The sequence below is a fragment of the Equus przewalskii genome, chromosome 16 (assembly GCF_037783145.1).
Source record: "Equus przewalskii isolate Varuska chromosome 16, EquPr2, whole genome shotgun sequence".
Taxonomy (NCBI): domain Eukaryota; kingdom Metazoa; phylum Chordata; class Mammalia; order Perissodactyla; family Equidae; genus Equus; species Equus przewalskii.
This window is the reverse complement of record NC_091846.1, coordinates 11,233,591-11,252,857: the sequence shown is the minus strand read 5'-3', so window position 1 is coordinate 11,252,857 and position 19,267 is coordinate 11,233,591. Positions and strand designations below refer to the sequence as shown.

Here is a 19,267-nt window from a genome sequence, read left to right as displayed (position 1 = left end):
TAGAGATACATGTTAATATTATGTTAATGAAATTGTTGATTTTCTAATCCAATTTGAAGAAGTTCTTAAAAGTGAAAATGTAACTCACGGCAGCAACTGGGACAAGAATTTCAACAAAAAGCCCAGCCAAGGCATGCTTGATATCTTTGTCTTTGACCTCAAGGAAATAATGTGCACATTCCTAGGAAGCAGAGAAAGAGTAGAGGGAGAATAGATTGAAATGTGCATATAAAAAGTACTTAAACAAATTTAAGTAAATAGCTCTTAATTCAATCATACATACTAACATAGCATATTCCACAATCTACTAAAAAAATCACTGGATCGAAGTATTTATATTTAAGTTCACAGAGATCCCAGTGCAAGGCTGGTTTTCTCACTCTCTTCCTACTGTTATCTCAGATCACTATGCTAAAAGGACAAAGCATCTATAACTAGCACACAGACATTCATCCACTGACTTAATGGTTGATTCCTTCAGTCATTCATTTCCAAGAAATTTATATTGACTACCTACTGTGTGGAACCCCGGGTCCTTGATTAACCCACAAACACAGATCCCCAGAGAAGGTAAACATGGGAAGAGAGGCAGAGGAGATTAAACTCATTTTAGGCCCTGAGAGCCCTGAGCTGTTTACTTGTTAGCCCTGACATTTTAGGTGTGTTTATCATTCAGCTAGTTTCATAAGCAAGTCTGGAATGCTTCCCTCCCCATCTCAGACAAGGAAACCTTTCGAATAGTTCCTCAAGCAACGATGTCTTTGCCTGTGGACTACTGTCTATGAAAGTGTATTTTTGGTTGCCCAGGGAATTATTTATTAGGAAAATTGGCCTGTCCAGAATTCTGCCAGCCCCTTTCTCCTTCCTGGCCTTTTTGATAATAACTTACTGTGGTCTTTATTAGGTATTGTTTGCATGGAAGAGTCTAAGGCTACATGTATTTTTGATAACATGCTAATATCTATATTAGCTATTACCACTTATTTTCAGTCAACATTGGGACCATTGCCAACAACAGTTAATAAAGTCCCCAGTGTATCAATATCATATTAAGACATGCATCTAAGGCAGGTATTGCCAGCATGGAAAGCCATTGAGACAGAATATAGAATGGAGCTTTATGGTTCCCAGAATTGTGGCCCTTTTCCTACATTATTTTGCATATGTATGTAAATTCTCCCTCAAATCATCATTCAAGTACATAGATACACAATTTATTAGTATGAGAGAGGGATAAAAATAGTTAACAGTTACTGAGTGCTTACCATGTGCCAAGAATCTTCAGAACCACCTTCTAAGGTTAGTGTCATTAAGACCACTTTGCAGACAACGTTGGGAGGGATTAAGTGTGACTTGCCCAAGGTCGCAGAGCTACTAAGTGCTGAAGCTTGAATTCAAACCCAAGAAGTCTGATACATGGCCTATGTTCTTTTTTTTTTTTTAAACTGCTTTATTGAGATATTAGTTCACGTACCATGCAATTTTGCCCATTTAAAGTGTACAATTCAATGACTTTTAGTATATTCACAGTTGTACATCTATCACCACAATCAAATTTAGAATCTTTTCATTATCCCTCCCCAAATTTTGCACCCCTTAGCAGTCATCCCCAACCTTCCCATTGACATCCCCCTCCTCTAGCCCTATGCAACTGCTAATCTACTTTCTATCTCTATGGATTTGCCAATTCTAGACTTTTCAAGTAAATTGGAATCATATAATCTGTGGCCTTTTGTGTCTGACTTCTTTCTCTTAGCATAATATTTTCAAGGTCCATCCATATATCAGTACTTCATTCCTTTTTCGCCCAAAAAATATTCCCTTGTATGGCTATACCACATTTTGTTTATCCATTCATCAGTTGATGGACATTTGGGTTGTACCCACTCCTTTGCTGTTATGAATAATGCTGCTATGAACATTTGCATTCAAATTTTTGTATGGGCATATATTTTCATTTCTCTTTGATATACACCTAGAAGTGGAGTTGCTGGATTATGAAGTAATTCTAGATTTAACCATTTGGGGAACTGCCAAACTGTTTCCCAAAGCTGCTCTGCCACTTTACATTCCCACCAGCAGTGTATGAGGGTTCTAATTTCCTCACCAGGACTCGCTGTTGTCTATCTTTTATAGCCATCCTAGTGGGTATGAAGTGGTACAGCCCATGTTCATAACCCCTATATCTAAGCTTTTTACTGATTAAGAACCTCACTAAATCTAATTCACAGCAACATCAGAAAAATCCCTTCAGATACTAAAGTTTTTAGAACTTAATAAGCTGCACCTTCTGTGAAATCCACATTTGCAATAATTCTTTGGTTCGCACATAATGAGGCACACTGTGCACTAGACACCAAAACTTGTATAGTTTGGCTGATTTTTCAAAGGTTGATTCCTTTTTATAGTATGAATAAAAAAGATTTCTTCATTATTTAAAGTTCTAACGCTATGAATGTTAACATAGCCAACTTAATGCTATCAGTCCTAAACAATAAAAAATGAGCTATCTTTTAATTCACAGAACAATAGGTAGCTGATGGTTAAAAAAGAGAAAATGTCAATAAATAAGACATTTCACTGTACACCCTACTCCAAAGATGATATGAAAGTTTAGAAATGAAATTATGTGCCTGCAACTCTGTTATTTGGGTACAAAGCATTTTTTTGAATTATTGAGGAAAAAGTAGGACTTTTTCCCACATTGACAAGAGAATGGATTTTCACATTCCAGCTCAGTCATTCTGACGGAGGGAGTTGCTCAAGTTGTTCGTCCCTTAGTTCTTCTGCCCAAGACATTACCTGCATAAACTGAAGAGAGGCCTCAAAGTCCTCCACTGGATACATCTTAATTCGAAAGAATTTCATCCCCATTATCAAGCTGATAATGCTTTGAACAACATATGGGCTCTGCTCTTTGTGCCGTAATTCTTTCAGCTCTGCCATGAATTTCTTCTTCACAGCGGGGAATCTAAGAAGAGAACATGAGTGATTTATCAAATAATGGGTAGGAAGGTGACTAACGGAGGCCTCCAGCATCTAGGAGTGGCAAGGCACAGTGACGGGGAGCCTTCCAATCAGTTGAAGTACAATGGCTGTCATTTTGTAAGGATTTGATATTGGGGATTTGGTGAAGAGTCCAATCTTCTCGTTTCTTCTCTTCTTCTATGAGATGCTCAACATCTCCTTCAGGCTAGGGAGAAGATCCAGGGTTATTTAGACCTTCTCAAAATGGTCTAGCTCTTAAAATGAGCATGAGGAAAAGCTCCACGTCTTCAGGCTTAGCAATTTCCAACATACTTGCACACCCAAGGGCCTAGGTATCCAATTGTGAGCATATAAGCAACAACATACTAGGCCAGCTATTTCTGACAGTGACAGCAAATAATGCCAAGAAACATTCCTACATCCACTTCTAAAGTTTTCTGTTATTGTTTCTTTTATAGTTTTAGGTTAATGATTATTGAAAAAAATATTTTTAGGTTGAAGGAAAACATAGTAATAGGAAAATTCAAATCAGATCTGAAAGATGAATAAGCTCTCTACTACATGTGTGGGGTTTCACAACTAAAAGGACACAGTCCCCAAGAAACTTAAGGTATTTGTTTTATTTGAAAGTAAAATAATATTTGTAAGTACTAATATTAATTACAATGACATTATCCTATAGGATTAAGAAAAGAATAGATCCTACGAGGATGGAGAGTAGGAGCAGATCTTCGGAGTACCTAAGCCTAAAGGAACACACCCACACAAGTTACCCAAACTATTCCTGAGGTGGCTGGTTTGACTATTAGTTAAAAAAAGAAAAAACAAGGAAAGCTTTCTAAGACACATTGCTTCCTGAGACTATCAGCCTGAGGTCCCCTGTAGTGGAAAGGGTCAATTAGGAGCAAAGCATGATTACAGAGGGTAATTATGATTATAAAAGTTAAAGGCCAACTAACGAAATCCCAGAAGTTTGGAACAAAAACTCTTGACGCCTCAAAGAAGAAATTTTAGGACAAATAAAGCAGGCAGAAAACACACAGACATTGTTTCACCCAAAGCCAACACAAAAGGTGTATGACTGGCAAGTTGGGCATAAGGCACCTCGTGAGAATGGCAATTTTCTAGTTTTTGACTTGGGTAGAGGAGGTTACATGGTGTTCACTTGGTAACAATTTGTTAAAATTGTTTTTTTTTTAATTTACGGATTTTTATTTATGCTTGCTATATATATTCACAATTAAAAAGGTTTTAAGAAGGCAATGGAGTGAAAACATAAATTCCAAATTCCAAAGTCATAATTCTTTTCTACTTCTTATAGAAAAAAAACGGATGATGATCATAGCAGCAAGTAGACAGACAGCACTTACGATATACCAGGCAAAGTTCAGTGAACCTTACACAGAGCTCATCTCTTATAGGGAACCAGGATTACACTCTTTTTACAGAAGAGGAATTTGAGGCAGAGATTTCATAATGTGATAAAGTGACACAGCTGGTACATGGTGGAACCAGAATTTTAAACCAAGTGTCTGGCTCTGGAGTCCTTACTCTTAATCTCTATGCTATAGTGTGTCGAGAACAGTGGTTCTCAAAGTGTGGTCCCCAGATCAGTAGCAGCAGCAGCAGCAGCACTTAAGAACCTGTGAGAAATATACATTCTCTGGCCCTACCCTATAGTTACTAAATAAGAAACTCTGGGGGTGGGTTCAGTAATCTTGTTTAACAAGTCCTATAAGTGATTCTGACCTGCTAAAGTTTATGAATCACTGGTCTAGACTACGAATAACTATGAGATGCATTTGTAAGATGTTTTACATTTTATGCACATTATATTCTTTCACATTTTATCTTCACAACAATCCATTGAGTCAGGCAGTGAATGCATTTCCATTCCAAATGAAGAAATAGATTTGGAAGATCAAAGTGACAAAGAAGAGGCTCAAACCTAGGTAAGTCTTCTGATGCAATCATGAACTATGAAATGTAGTCCCTGCTCTCACTAGAATGGTGTACAGTTTAATTGGGAAGATAAAACTATGTAGCAACGACCATGAGACACGTGAATAATAAGAATAAGAATAAGAATAATAACTATTATTATTATTTATGAGACTTGTTAGCATGTGCCTGGCACTTTGCCTAGATCACTCTGATCCTTCAGCGACGCTGAATGCCCCAGGCCAGATCACTTTCTCATATTTCATGTTGCCTTTTATGTGAGTAACATAGCTAAAGAGGCTACAGGGCATTGGAGAATGAAGGGGCTCTTTCTAGCTGGATAATTGGAGAAGATTTCAGAGGGGATTTGAGTTGAGGGGAAGATGGATAAAGGGTAGGAAGCAGAAAAGGCATGGCAAAGCAATGGAAGTGACACTTTCAATCAAGATTATAAAAATTTAATAATTCCAAACTAGATTTTTAAAAATTGTATTTTAATTCCTGTTATTTCTGAACAGTGAAAAAACTACCTATGGTTTTAATTTTGAAGTGTGAGAGTTTAAAAGGAAAAAGCGATCTTACAGGTTAGAGTTATATTATTTTAAAGACCACATGATATTTAGGAAAGTTTGTTTTCCATTTCTAATCCATGACTAAAACAAGGAGAGGTAGGAAAAGGCAGGTTATTTGTATAATTCACTATTTCAATATTCTCATGAGTTAGTGGCGAAAAGTCTATTTATTTCTCATTTAAAAATAAATATGGCTATCTTTTGCTTTAAAAAAGTCCCAAATGACATAAATATATTATTTTAGCATTAAAATAATCCAAAAATCTATTTGTACTTAAAATCTACTTTCCCTGAAAATAATTTTAGGGAAAAATAAATTTCTTTTCAATGACCATGTCTTGAGAGTTTAGCAATGTCTGTAGTAACTAAATGATTAGTCCAATCTTTGGTATACTATAACATTCCCATAAAAATAAACTTCTGCTTTAAAATGTATAGTACATACTATAAACGTGAGAATATAAGAATATATACATTAAGATTATATTATATAAAGAGAAAGCAGTTTTGAAATTTATGAATCTTAGAAGCCAATCATCACTATTTAAATGAATATATCAGATTTTAACCAAAAAATATACCTTTAAAAATTTAATTTTAACTTAACTGACTTCGAGAAAGTCAACACTATGGGTGAATATCATTTAAGAGCAAAAAAATTTCCCCTTGATGACAGGAATTAAGTGCATTATCATTAGTAGGATTAAAAATAGTGATCCTGCTAAAACTTAAAGAACAAACTAGGTATTAATAACTAAAGAAATAACGAAGAAAATATTTCATATGCATTACCACTGGGAACTAGATATAAAACCTAAAATTAGAATTATTATATTACTCAAGTTTATTTTAAAAAAAGATAACCACCCCATACCAGATAAGCATACATCCTTTCTTCTCCCCCTGAGAACAAAGCAAGCTACTCTTCTAAGGCAGTGATAAAGTAACGGTCTTGGTGTACCTATGAGAAGAAGGAATGTGACAATTTGTAATATGATACCAGTTTCAGATTATACTACCTATCAATAAAGGATAACTACACAATGATTGGTTGAGAATATATCATTGCAATTACTCTATATTACTGGCCAAGGGATTCTCTTGTGACTGGAAAGCACTGGAGCATTGTCCAAATTGAGGCATTTCTTATACCTACTATTGCAACAGATGGACAAATACTGATGTCACGAAAATAAAAAAGCTACCGTTGGCAAGAAAACACTGGCTTGGTGGATCATAAATCTGACCTAATATGGAAATTCCTACAACCTTAGAATGTTGCTTAATTGTGACACTGTTTCTCTACTTACTCACAACCAACTCAAAATCAATGTGGCTAAGGAAGGTCATTCTATAGTAAGTGATATTGGTATGCATAATTCACAAAAACTAAGTCAGACACAAAAAGTCATTTTTGGCATATTAAACTTTCCAAATGATAGCATAAGAGAATGATGCTGGGATAATTAGAAAGGAATTACAAAGGAGTAGTTGAGAGTTTCAGGGTTTGACAAATCAGCCAAAAAAACATATTAAGAATTCATTTTTCTGATCTTTTCTAGGAATGAAGTAGAGACACATGAATTAATTTACCAGATAATTGCAACTTATCCCTTCAAAATGCCAATACTTTTACTATTCAATTGCAATGGAAATCTCTTCAAAATGCATTTTTTTTTTCCTTGATGACTTATGACCTGCAATTATTACAATGGGCTGTAATGAAAGTACACTATAGTCTCATGCAAAATGGCCCAGACAACTCTCTTGTTTACTTCTTATGTATGCTTTGCCAGTTTTTCTTTCCTCTCTGTGGCTGTCAGTCTTTGAGCTTGATATTTCTCACTGGAGTCATGTATCTGCCTCTCTTCCATCTAACGCTGATGTTTCATGTGTTAGAAAAAATAGGTAGTCAAGATGAATAGATAAACTGGGTTACATTAAATAAGTGACGTCAGGGATTTTTTTTGGGTTTGTTTCCTGAGTTCTTGTCTGTTTCAGCTTGGTAAGGTTGCTGAGTAAGAACTTTTTCTAAATTTTGTTTTTGGATAAATTGGGTATTTCCATGCTACTGAGTTAGGACATTCTATCTCTTGAAGATAAAAATCTCTTTCTGAGGGTTGCATTTCACAAGGCTCAGGGCATCACTGTGGCTTTAAACTGACCTCTTGGCTTAGATTCACATTACGTCTCTGGCTCCTGTTGCCTAACCTAGGCATTCAGGATCTTGCCTGATTTGCCTCAGGGCTGAATAAGATGAAGACAGGCAAATAGGATGTGACATCACTTTTGGAAGAAGTATATTATTCCTAATAGGCTAATACCACTTTGTTCTAGCCTGCTAAGTAGTGTTATGGGGCCAGATAAATTTAGCAATGAGAATGTTCCCCCCGACTTGTTTCCATGACAGAGTCTGGGACATTTTTAGCTCAGCTGAATTAAGTAAGGTCTATAGTAAAGGGACATTCTAGAATGGAATTTTCCCACTCACGGATGATATATTGGAACCACCCACTCATGGAATATAGAAAACAAAACTTTTAAAATTGATAAACTTCTTTGGAAAATTTAGGCAGAGAGAAAAGTAATTTGGTTAGTCCATCTCTTTCTTTGATGCAGTAGTCTGAAACTCATGGACTCTTGGTATGATCTGGCCCAATTGCCAAGTGAGAAAGACAGTGTCGAAAACCAATTGGAAAAATCCTTGGTACTTGCCTTGGGGGAGCTTTGAGTCAGTTTCAGAGACAGGGCACACATGATAACAAAAAGAACCCTAGCTCCCTGTAGGCTCACATACGCCCCCTTCCTGAGGGTAGGGCTGGGGTGGGATAGAAGAGGCATTCATGCTCTTATGGTAAAATGTTCTGATGTTCACTTACTTAGCTTGTGCCAACACTCCAATGACTTCTGCATACAGGTCTGCCACAATGTGCATATTGCCAGTGTTAGGACCAAGGTACCTAAATAGGATAAAATTAGACAAGTTAGGGATCCCTAGTCATCCGAAAAGAGCAAACTTGATTTAGCTTTAAGTACCCAACTACTTCAAAATTTGAAGGTTAGAAATTACTTTACCCTTCTTTGTATTTAAAGTGCTTGAAAGCCAAGTTAATAACATCATGTATTAAACTGTCTATTATAGGATGAAGCGGAATCTGAAAAAAAAAAAAAGACAGCTCTTAACTTGGAAAGGAAAAAAGAAGATCAAATCAGTAAGAGTACTTCCAATAACTATATATAGGCTTTAGCAATTGATAAATATAATTCATACGACCCAGTATTTGAAATTCATGCATAATTTAATAAAATTATATTTTAAAAAACTTAAGTAGTTTTGAGATAAATAAATCTTATCTAAAAGTAACATTAAATTAATGACCTACCTGTTTCAAAACTTCTATTAAAACTAAAGAAAAAATAAAATCAATGGCGAGGTCCCGTCTTTCCATTAAATAATCTCGCTGCTGTTCATCACTGTAAAGTTTAAAATATTCACAATAAATGGCACTGAAGACACTTTCAGAATGATATAATGCATCAAACATCTAGGACTCATCCCCAATGGACTGAGAACCAATTTTGTTAGTACAAGATTGCAGTGGTAAATACATGCTAAAGCAATTCCTATTATCAGTGTGGTGCAGGGGACAAACACTGGAGCAGAATATTCGACTTCAGATTTAAAATTTTCAACCATGTCAACTTGAATAGCTATTTGTGAGTCTATGACCTCATCCTATGGACTGTTCTAAGGTACTCTTCAACTCGGGAATTCTATCATCTGTAAAATGGACGCAAACATGAGGCAGGGGTACCAAATGAGAGGTGTACACTGAAGGCATCCTGTGAAAGGAGCTAAACAATGTAAGGAAATAATACGATCACCAACTGGAGCGGGACTACAGGGGGTGGAGAAAGGATGAGAATTGCCTTTCTTTTCTTTATTTTTATGCCCTGTCCCTTTCCTCTTGACCTTTAGCCACTTGAGATTTATGAAAGGAAGAAAGAAGTGAAGGGGTGTTGAAAAGAGAAGGATTAAAAAGCAGATGGCAGAAGAGGTCGAAGGGGAAAAGTGGAGTCATTTGAACTCATTCAAAAGTTAGAGAGCAGAATTAAACACTGTCAGAAGGACGGAAATGTGAATCCACCCTGCAGCCCCCGTTTTTTCTTATCTAACATATCAACTGAGGGCTAATTTGGAATTGAACAAAGACAGACAAATGAAATGACTGCTGAGTTTCTTGGCACAGTATAGTGGCTCAGAGCATTGGTTCTGGTGTGGAACAGGCCTGGGTTAAAATTATGCCTCTTCTACTTACCAGTAATTTCTCCATCTACAAAATGGGAACAACCAGTACTTAAAGAAAGGTTTGCTTGAGTATTAAATAAGATAAAACATGTCAAGTATTTAGCATAGTCTCCCGAAAGCATAACTGCTCAATATACAAGTATTGTATATTAAATAAAACCTATGGGAAAGAATGACAGGATTTGAACTTTTCAGGCAGATATTTTCAAAATAAATCACAAATATTTTAAATACGGATTGCTTTTCTCTTCAGTCAAGATGGAATGAAAAGAAAGGAAGGTGATATAAAAAAAGACATAAAAAAGAACTTCTGGAGGAACTCTGTAACCCTGAGCAAGTGAAATTAAGGCTGGTGGATGACAGACTGGGTTAACAAGGGAAGTTATAACTTTAAGGTTCAAGGAGAAATGCATGGACAGGGTAGGAACTGTTCATTCAGTATCATTATGAACAGTCCTGTCAGAAAGAAGAGCACTGGACCAAACCATCTAACTGAAGTCCTTCAAGACTCGCTAGAACTAGAAAGTGCTACTGCCAGCTGGAGGAAAGGAAAACAATGGAACTGCATTAAAAAAAGAGGGCATGCACGATGCACCCCTATGTTCACTGCAGCATTATTCACAACAGCCAAGATGTGGAAGAAACCTAAGTGCCCATCAACTGATGACTGGAAAAAGAAGATGAGGCATATATATATACAACAGAATACTACTCAGCCATAACAAAGGATAAAATTGTCCCACTCACAACAACATGGATGAACCTTGAGGGTATTATGTAAAGTGAAATAAGCCAGACAGAGAAAGACAAACTCTGTATGATTCCACTCATATGTGGAAGATAAAGAAACACATGGACAAAGAGAACAGATTATTGGTTACCAGGGGGAATAGGGGTGAGGGGTGGGCACAAAGGGTGAAGTGGTGCACCTATAATACGACTGACAAATAATAATGTACAAGTGAAATTTCACACGGTTGTAAACTATCGTAACCTCAATTAAAAAAAAAAAAAAAAAAAGAGGCCACGCACAAGTCTGACCTAGAGATGATATCAGGGAATAAGGAAGCAAGAAGTCTGACGACCAGAGGGAGGAGAACCAGCAGAAGTAGAGAGAAAATTTTTGTGTTGGACGGTTAATAAGGGTCTTCGAAAGGGGCCAGAGGACCTTGAGAAAGTAGCAGTTCTTGGTAGAAAAAAAATTTTTAAACCCCTGATTGTGTTTTATTTAATGTCAATTTATGCTTTCAAATAAAAGTAAGACATATACTTTCCCAATAAAGAATTCAACTTTATTGCTGGTTTGAGGTCTAACTGCCAGGAGCCAGAGGCATTTGACAAATTTTTTTGGCAGTCAAAATGTTGATATTATACTAATCTTAGAAATCATAACCCAAATACACATCCGTCACATTTGACTGTTTTCAGTTGCTTATGCTCCTCCCTAAAGTTCCTCTTTTCTTTTTTCTAGTAACAGAAACCCACATTATTAGCTACATCATGTTCTAAACTCTCTCATTCTTCTGGCTTTCTCCCAAGCACACATTCTCTCTCTCTTATTTTAAACTTTCAAATGCTAACTAAAATGCTACTGAGTTGAATTTCACTGTTCTGATTCTGTATTTGGTCTCAGCGATTACTCTGATCTTCTGAAAATAATCAGTAACATGATTAAAAACCTAGTATTTTCAATCCATGAAGAAAGTTCGTGAAAAATCCGGTTCTAGTAACTAAATTCTGATAAAACAGAGGAACAAAACTAAAACTCACTTAATTAAACTCACTAAAACTGCTCCACTCTCCACCCCCAGGAAAGTTTGCACATCTGTTCATAAGCTAACATGTAATATGGGAAAAAGAATCCCATTAATTTATTAATCACACCGTCTGCACCATTTTCAGACAGAACTGAAATTCCACCTTTAAAATTTGATACATTAAAACAGTATTTATGAGGAGGGACTGCTAATCGGTATGGGGTTTCTTTTTGGGGTGATGAAAATGTTCTGGATTTAGACAGTGGTAATAGTTGCATAACCATGTGAATATACTAAAAACAGAATTATACACTTTAAAAGAGTGAATCTTACAGTATGTGAATTATATCTCAATAAAAAAATTCCTTTTTTAACTATAAAAAATTATTCAAGGGGCTGGTCCGGTGGTGCAGTGGTTAAGTTCGTAAGTTCCCCTTTGGCAGCCCAGGGTTTGCTGGTTCAGATCCTGGGTGTGGACCTACACACCACTTATCAAGCCATGCTGTGGCAGGCATCCCACATAAAACAGAGGAAGATAGGCACAGATGTTAGCTCAGGGCCAGTGTTCCTCAGCAAAGAGAGGAGGATTGCTGGAAAATGTTAGCTCAGGGCTAATCTTCCTCAAAAGAAAAAAAACGTTATTCAATATGAAAAAGTTATTAATTTCTCCCCAAACAAAATTATAAATAAACGATTGAATTTTGCATAAACTCAAGCATATTATAAAATGTAATTACAAGTTTAGATGAAATGCAATTTGGTAAAATTATAGGTCTTCAATTTCTAGAGAAGTCAATATTTAAAAACATGTGTTAGGAGTATTAAGAAAAATGAGAGAGATAAATCACTCACAAGAAGTAGTTAATATCTGATTTTCTGAGTGATTAATTTCAGTTTACCTTCTTTAAAAAATGCACAATCAATTCATGTGGAGAAATCTAACTTTTGAAAATAATCTCCCTTTTTTTTTAAAAAAAGGTGAATATATCAAACTGTCTTATACTTACGACCTTGCTGTAGTAGGCTGCTTTCAAACATATGAATTACAAGTATTTACCTAAATTTTGGGGAGAGGCACATTCGACAGTACGAGAATCTTAAGTTTTATGGCTGCTGAAGTGCTCATTAGCACCAAGTTCCACTTTTCAAATCCACAGGAGAAGGGGACCACAGAACAAATAAACAAAATTCTCCACTGGAAGGGAAGTTGGAGATGGTGTAACTTGACTTCTCTGTTTTGCTCATGAAGAGAGTGAGATACACAGAGGTGGTGTGTTGCCCAACGTCACCCGGCTCATTAGTGGCAGCTCCAGGACTACTGTTAATGTCCAGCGCAGCGTCCTTCCCATGACAGCACATTGGGCACTCAAGGTTACTAATGAAGACTAAAATATCCAGGCAGTGTCATTCAGGGCCCACAGCAGGCCTTCCGCTTTTAGGTGTAGACTGGAGGAGAGAGGGCCCAGGACAGAAGCAGGCAGGAGGGTAACCTGGGGCCCTTACACCCACCCCCACCAATGTGGAAATAAGGCCATGTGTGAACTTTCAACCTGTGACAGCTGGCAGTGACTAGTAGTCCCACTGCTAGACAACGGGCCTCCTACAGCGCCTGCTAGGTATCCATGTGAAGAAGCGGGAAGACTCAGATGCCTTATAACTCTTATTCTGATTTATGTTTCTTTAAAAAAAAAAACAAAAAAACCAAGAAACTATAATCCTCATAATTCCTATACCAAAGAAATGTACCTTTTTGATTTATTGCTTGTTCTTGGTCTGTATTCATGTGATTCATCCTCAATGCCATTTTGCCTTTTATACCAGTCAAATAAGGTACGCAGAATGGAAGGCAGGCAGTACTCAGAAAGGGAGCTCATGGAGCTAATGACCTACAGAGAAAAACAAGTGATTAAAAGGCTTTGGTGGCAGTGCCCATTACCGAGAAACTTGTCATTTCACAAATAACTCCAAGCTATGTTCACTACGAGATTTTCTCATTTATCACAGTCTTTCCTTTAATAATCTTCGTTACTACATCCCCAAGAGCCCAAGTCTCTTAACGTTGACAGATGTTCCTCATATAATAACAATTTTGTGGTTCAAGAAAGTTAATTACTTTGACTCCCTTTCATTCTAGAAATTGGATGTTAATTGCATAAAGGTTATTCACGAACTGTAAAGAAATTATTTTCCCATACCATCTAAGAAATATAGTGCCTTGTACTTCTTAGGTCCTCAAAAATGCTTGTTGTATAAATAAATATATTAGTTAGTACAATTACATTAATTGTTTAGGTGAAATAAGCAAATCTAGCCCCTAAACAAATAACCTAAATGGTAACATAATATATGGTTTTTTGCCAATAAGCATTCACCCACTAATCTGAGGTATGCCCCAAATTTGACTCAAGATATGAATCAGTAGCAATAATTTACTCTGTATTATATTAAAGGCAAACTTCTCCCCTTTTCTTTAAATAACATACATGACTTTGATAGACCAGTTATTCTAATTTCCCTGTCTAGAAAGATTCCTGATCTTTTACTAATTATCATGAAAAAAATGAACCTGAATCCATATCTCATACCATATACAAAAATTAACTCAAAATGGATCATAGATCTAAGTACAAAACCTAAAACTATAAAACTTCTTAACAAAACATAGGGGAAAATCTTTGTGACTTTGGGTTAGGCAAGGATTTCTTAAGTAAGCAAAAGCAAAGTCCGTGACAATTTGATATACTGAAATTCATCTAAATTAAAAGCTTATGCTTTTAGGAAGATACTGTTAAGAAAGTGATGAAAAGACAGGCCAGAGAACGGGAGAAAATATTTGCAAAATACCTATCTGATAAAGGCCTTATAACCAGAATATGCGAAACTACAATGAGATAGGTTTTACCTAATCAACAAACAATATAAGCAAATTATAACACCTAATGCTGATGAGACGGTAATAAAATGGACGTGTCCATACACTGCTGATAGTAGAAAAAATTGGCATAACACATCTGGAAGGTAATTTGGAAGCACATATCAAGAAACTAATAAAAATCATTCTCAATAAGCCCACTCTTAGGAATATGAGTAAGAATGTTCAGGACAGCATTATTTATTATAGCAAAAAATGGACACAACCTAAATGTCCAACTACGTGGAAATGCCTTAATACAATGTGGAATGTGATGTAGAGTATTGATGAAACCATTAAAAATCACATTTCAAAAAATGTAATGACATGAAAATGTTCATGATATGTTAAGTGGAAAATGAATGAAAAGTCATTTAATTGGTATGATCCCAATTTGGTATAGATACTATATAAGTACACATATACAGAAAATAAGACCAGGCGCAAATATGCCAACATATTAAGAGTGCCCATTGAAACCAGGAGTTCTCAGGACATAGATCACTGAGGCACCAGGTAGGTGGGACGTCTAGGGGATGAAGGTGGGATTTTACCTGGGCCTTTTTTAGAAAGGGTAGAAATTTGAGAAATTGAGAGTCAAGAAAGAAACTAAGCAAAGACTCCAAGCAGGAAAACGTATGGTAGTGAAGGTGCAAAGTAACTGTTTGTTGGTAATGATTATAATGATTAATTTAATGAAGGTTCTGAGTCAACTGAAAGCAGACAATCTGGCTGGTGTAGGGACTTTGGTATACCAGCGTGGAGGGAAATAATGTTGACAATTTTAAGTTGGAACTAAATCATAGAAGGTATTTAACAGCAGTCTAAAAAATTTGAATTTTCTTCTTGAGAAAATGGGAAGCCCCTAAAGATTTTTGAATAGGGAAATCAGCCCATAAAAACGGTGTCTGGAGAGGTTTAATGTAGCAGGAATGTGTAGGCTGGACTTAAGGGGTTTGCTAACAGAGGTGGCTAGAAGAATATACACACATGTGCTTGAATCGAATGATGCTACTGCGACAGTTCCAGGCACGCAGCAATCACGGCCTGAGCTGGGAAGGTGGCAGAAGAAATGGAAAACCTTAGTTAATTTAAAATATTTCTATAGTTAAGCCAGCTAGGCCTAACTTCCTTTTAAAAAACAGGAAACTAGAGAATGGGAGCTAAAACACTCCATGTCAATAGAACTTTCCACTGTCATCTTTAAAAGAAGCTCTGAGGTTGAACGAAACAATTATTGCTTTCTTCCTCAGATTCTATTTCTTGATAGCCTATTTCATGCTCTCTCTCTTATAATTATGGCTATATGTATGTACAAAAAATTGTACACTATCTTTAGTTACGGATTACTATAGGTTAAAAATGAACAGGCTATTGCATTCAGCCTGCCCTGTGAAGCGAGTCACCATTAGTTTTATTTTTAATTGAAGAATATCTATTTAAAAAAGAAGAGCCCTTCCTCCCACACTGTAATATCCACAGCCACAACATATTTTCCTGTTGTTCCTGTGGATATAACAGCAGTAAATTTTTGGAGGAAAGCAAATTATGGTGTGTCAAGGAGTAATTTACTAGTTCTCTCTCGAGGTACCCCAGTACAAGGAAGGATATTTCTCAAGTCACCACCATCTAAAATATTCTGAATTGGGAAATGAAGGGGGTTCTTCTCACAGCGGAAAAACAGATCAGAATTCTGAGTCCCTGACCATGGGTTAATTCAGTCTTAACTAGTGCATATGTAATAAAATCCCAAAGCATCTACTATTATATTTCAAAACTTTAAAAATACTTGTGTAAGTCTGGAGGAGACTTAAGGAGACATGATGTCTAAACATAAAGTAGTATCCTGAACAGAAGAGAAATCTTTGAAAAAAACAAACAAAATACAAATATAGAGTTTAGTTAATAATAAATGTATCTGTATTGATATGTATCTGTCTTGATTTCTTTGTTGTGACAAATATAATGTAAGACGTTAATAGGGAACCTAGGTGCGGGTGTATGATAACTGTCTATACTATCTTTGCAACTTTTCTGTAAATCCAAAACAATTCTAAAATAAAAAGTTTATTTTAAAAATACTTGTGTGGGATATTTACATGCTCCATTATCTATTTACAGACCTATAAACCTGTGATATAAACAGGTGATATAAACCTGTCTGACCCCTAAACATCTCTGTTCAGCACACAATGTTCAGCTACTTCACTTAGGTATGGCTCACATTCTCCATAGAGAACATCAACAGTGTTCTTCAAACATCAGCTATAATACTTTTTCTACCTATTAAAAAGTCATCCTGAAGCCATTCTTGGTATTATATCGACTGGGCATACTTTCCATGGCAAATATACTGAGACCATCTCAGAAGAGATGAAAGGTCAGCATTGGGTGGATGTGTGTGTTTTTTCCATCTCTCTGTTACCGCCCTTTTGAGTCCAGGCTTTCAGGAAGGAAGGGTGGAATTTGCAAAGACCTGGCCCTCAAAGCTCAGGAAGGGAGGAAGGTCTAGCTGGCTTCTTGGTTACTCAACTCCTTCACTTACGGGAAGCAGAGCCAATGGTGAGATGAATTCTAGCTCTGTGCTGCTGTTGAAAGGGGGCGGGCTCATTTACAAAGATGTTCTTGTTGCATTTAAATGATCATATTCTTCCATCATAGATGAGCTCGGTACTGTGCAGCTAGAGGAGACGAAGTGCACAGAATCACCGAACTATTTCATACTGCTGTTTTCTTTTGGGGGGGATAGAGGGCAACGTACTTTGCAAATGTTTCCTTAATGTTTATTTTGGCATTTTATGTATAAATAGACTAAAAGAGACTGTCTATTATGCTATAGCTAAGTCATTAATTTTTCATGAGCATTTTATTATATTTGCTGACTGCAAAGAAGGAAACTTCACATATAAATATTTGAATAATTACTCAGTAGGAGTCATTCTATATTTTACAGTAATAAGGCTGACTAGTCATGAGTGGTGCATTTAATGAACAATTTTAAAGTAACTTCATTGATGGTTTAATTTCTCAAACTAGTTCAGGGGGCCAAGCACCTGGGGGTCAGAGTTCTTACCATAAATACCACAAAATACTGATCTATTAAAGTAACTCAAATGCAATTTTTTTACTTGATCACATATCATACTATTGCTAGATTATAATATTTCATAAGTGATGACAGACACCAAAGACTTAAGAATAACTTATTATAAAAACTTAAAATTATAAAAATCTTTATGTTAAATATATTTTTCCTTCAAAGTAGGAAAAGATCTTCATTATCTGATTTTGACATCTTGGTCCATTTTACAGAACACGCTGTCCCACTGGAGAATAATGTAAGAAACACTAAATAACACTAACATGAATCCAATGCCAGTTAATTTGTTTTTACCCTTAATTGCTTATATTTTTCATTTACACAATTGAAATAGATTTTCACTGAGTTATAGCATTAGAATCAATGTTGAAACATTAGATTTCATCTGTTTCCTCTCCAGGAAAATTGTTACTATCCAAGATGGTAAAAAGTTATTTTAGCTCTATTATACATCTATGTATGGATTTATTTACCATGTGTTTTCTGTTTTATAGATGGCATTTTAACTTTTACTGTTAAGAAACTAAGGTTTCACAAAAGTACATAAACATAACATCTGGAGGGAAACCCCAATAGAAGTTACTTAGAATGTTTGAGCAAATTATCTGGAATTTATGGAGATGACACCAGTAAAGAATATGTCACACTGAACCAGAAATAGCTGCAACTTAAAGTCCTGTTCTCAGAACACGTATGTGATGACTGATCCTTCACAAACCATGTTTTCATAATTTCATCAGTATATTGATAAGATTAGATGGTCTGGGGTACAATTTACAGCTCTGCCCTTAACTGCTGTATGAGCCTGGGCCTGTTGCCGTTTCTCTGAAGCTCTGTGTTTTCAGCTGTCAAATGGGACTTAAGGATATTTACCTCACTGGGTTTTCATGAAGACTAAATGAAATACTATGACCTGTGGGGCATATAACAGACCTTTAAAAATGTCTGTTTCTTTTTTCCCATCTTCCATTTTCAAATAATGAAACTGAAGCACAGACAAAAAAAATTTGACTTTGATTAGATTATAGGCTAAGTTAATGATAGAATGACAGAAGTTGATGATAGAATTTTATTTATCAGAACTGATAAATGTTGCTTTGAGGTATAATGTGGGGGAAAAAAAAGACCCACGTACCTCCTACCTAAGCACAAAATATCAGGGCCTCATTAGAACCCTTGTAGCTTAGTTTGCATTCCCAAGATTTTCTGGCTCCAACAAATGTAAACGCGGGCCTTCCAAATGCCTAGTGAAGAGGTGGCTGAGCACCGACTATCCTACATTAGCTCCACAAGAGAAAGGTCGCGAACACCGGGCTCCCCAAATTTGCTGCAGGCAACAGCTCGCTCCAAAGCAAATGAGAAAGGACACTGAGATAGTAACTGTTCCGGAACCAGAATCAATCAGTTGAATAAAACCAATTATTTTAAATCCAACTCATCTCCACGCCAGACTCTCAGGAACCTCAACCATTCTGCAAAAAGGGTTGAGCCCAAATGTAAATGAAGAATGGGCACAACCGTTGGTAGAAAGACAGCACTAAGCTCTTGTATTGCATTCAGCATAAGAGGGTTCCATAAACAAACACAGCCCTCATTTGACTCTCCTCTCCTCTCTCTGACCGAATAACCTGTCCATGTCCCAGAAACTTCTCAGTCAGCATGCACTGGTGATGCTTCCTCTTCCTGCCT

The 19,267-nt window shown here is 36.3% G+C and overlaps 1 protein-coding gene across 8 annotated transcripts in view; it reads right to left on the bottom strand.

The window, feature by feature from the left end:
* The window catches only part of FRY (FRY microtubule binding protein), a 403,013-nt gene that overhangs the window by 147,456 nt on the left and 236,290 nt on the right, over nt 1–19,267 (bottom strand). For all 8 annotated transcript variants that reach the window (XM_070577933.1, XM_070577936.1, XM_070577934.1 and 5 more), the window contains 6 exons: nt 13,314–13,453; nt 8,885–8,975; nt 8,577–8,656; nt 8,381–8,461; nt 2,803–2,971; nt 89–181 (listed from right to left, as the gene is read on the bottom strand). In XM_070577933.1, the coding sequence (XP_070434034.1) occupies nt 89–181; nt 2,803–2,971; nt 8,381–8,461; nt 8,577–8,656; nt 8,885–8,975; nt 13,314–13,453 (654 nt within the window). The remainder of the gene's footprint in view (nt 1–88; nt 182–2,802; nt 2,972–8,380; nt 8,462–8,576; nt 8,657–8,884; nt 8,976–13,313; nt 13,454–19,267) is intronic.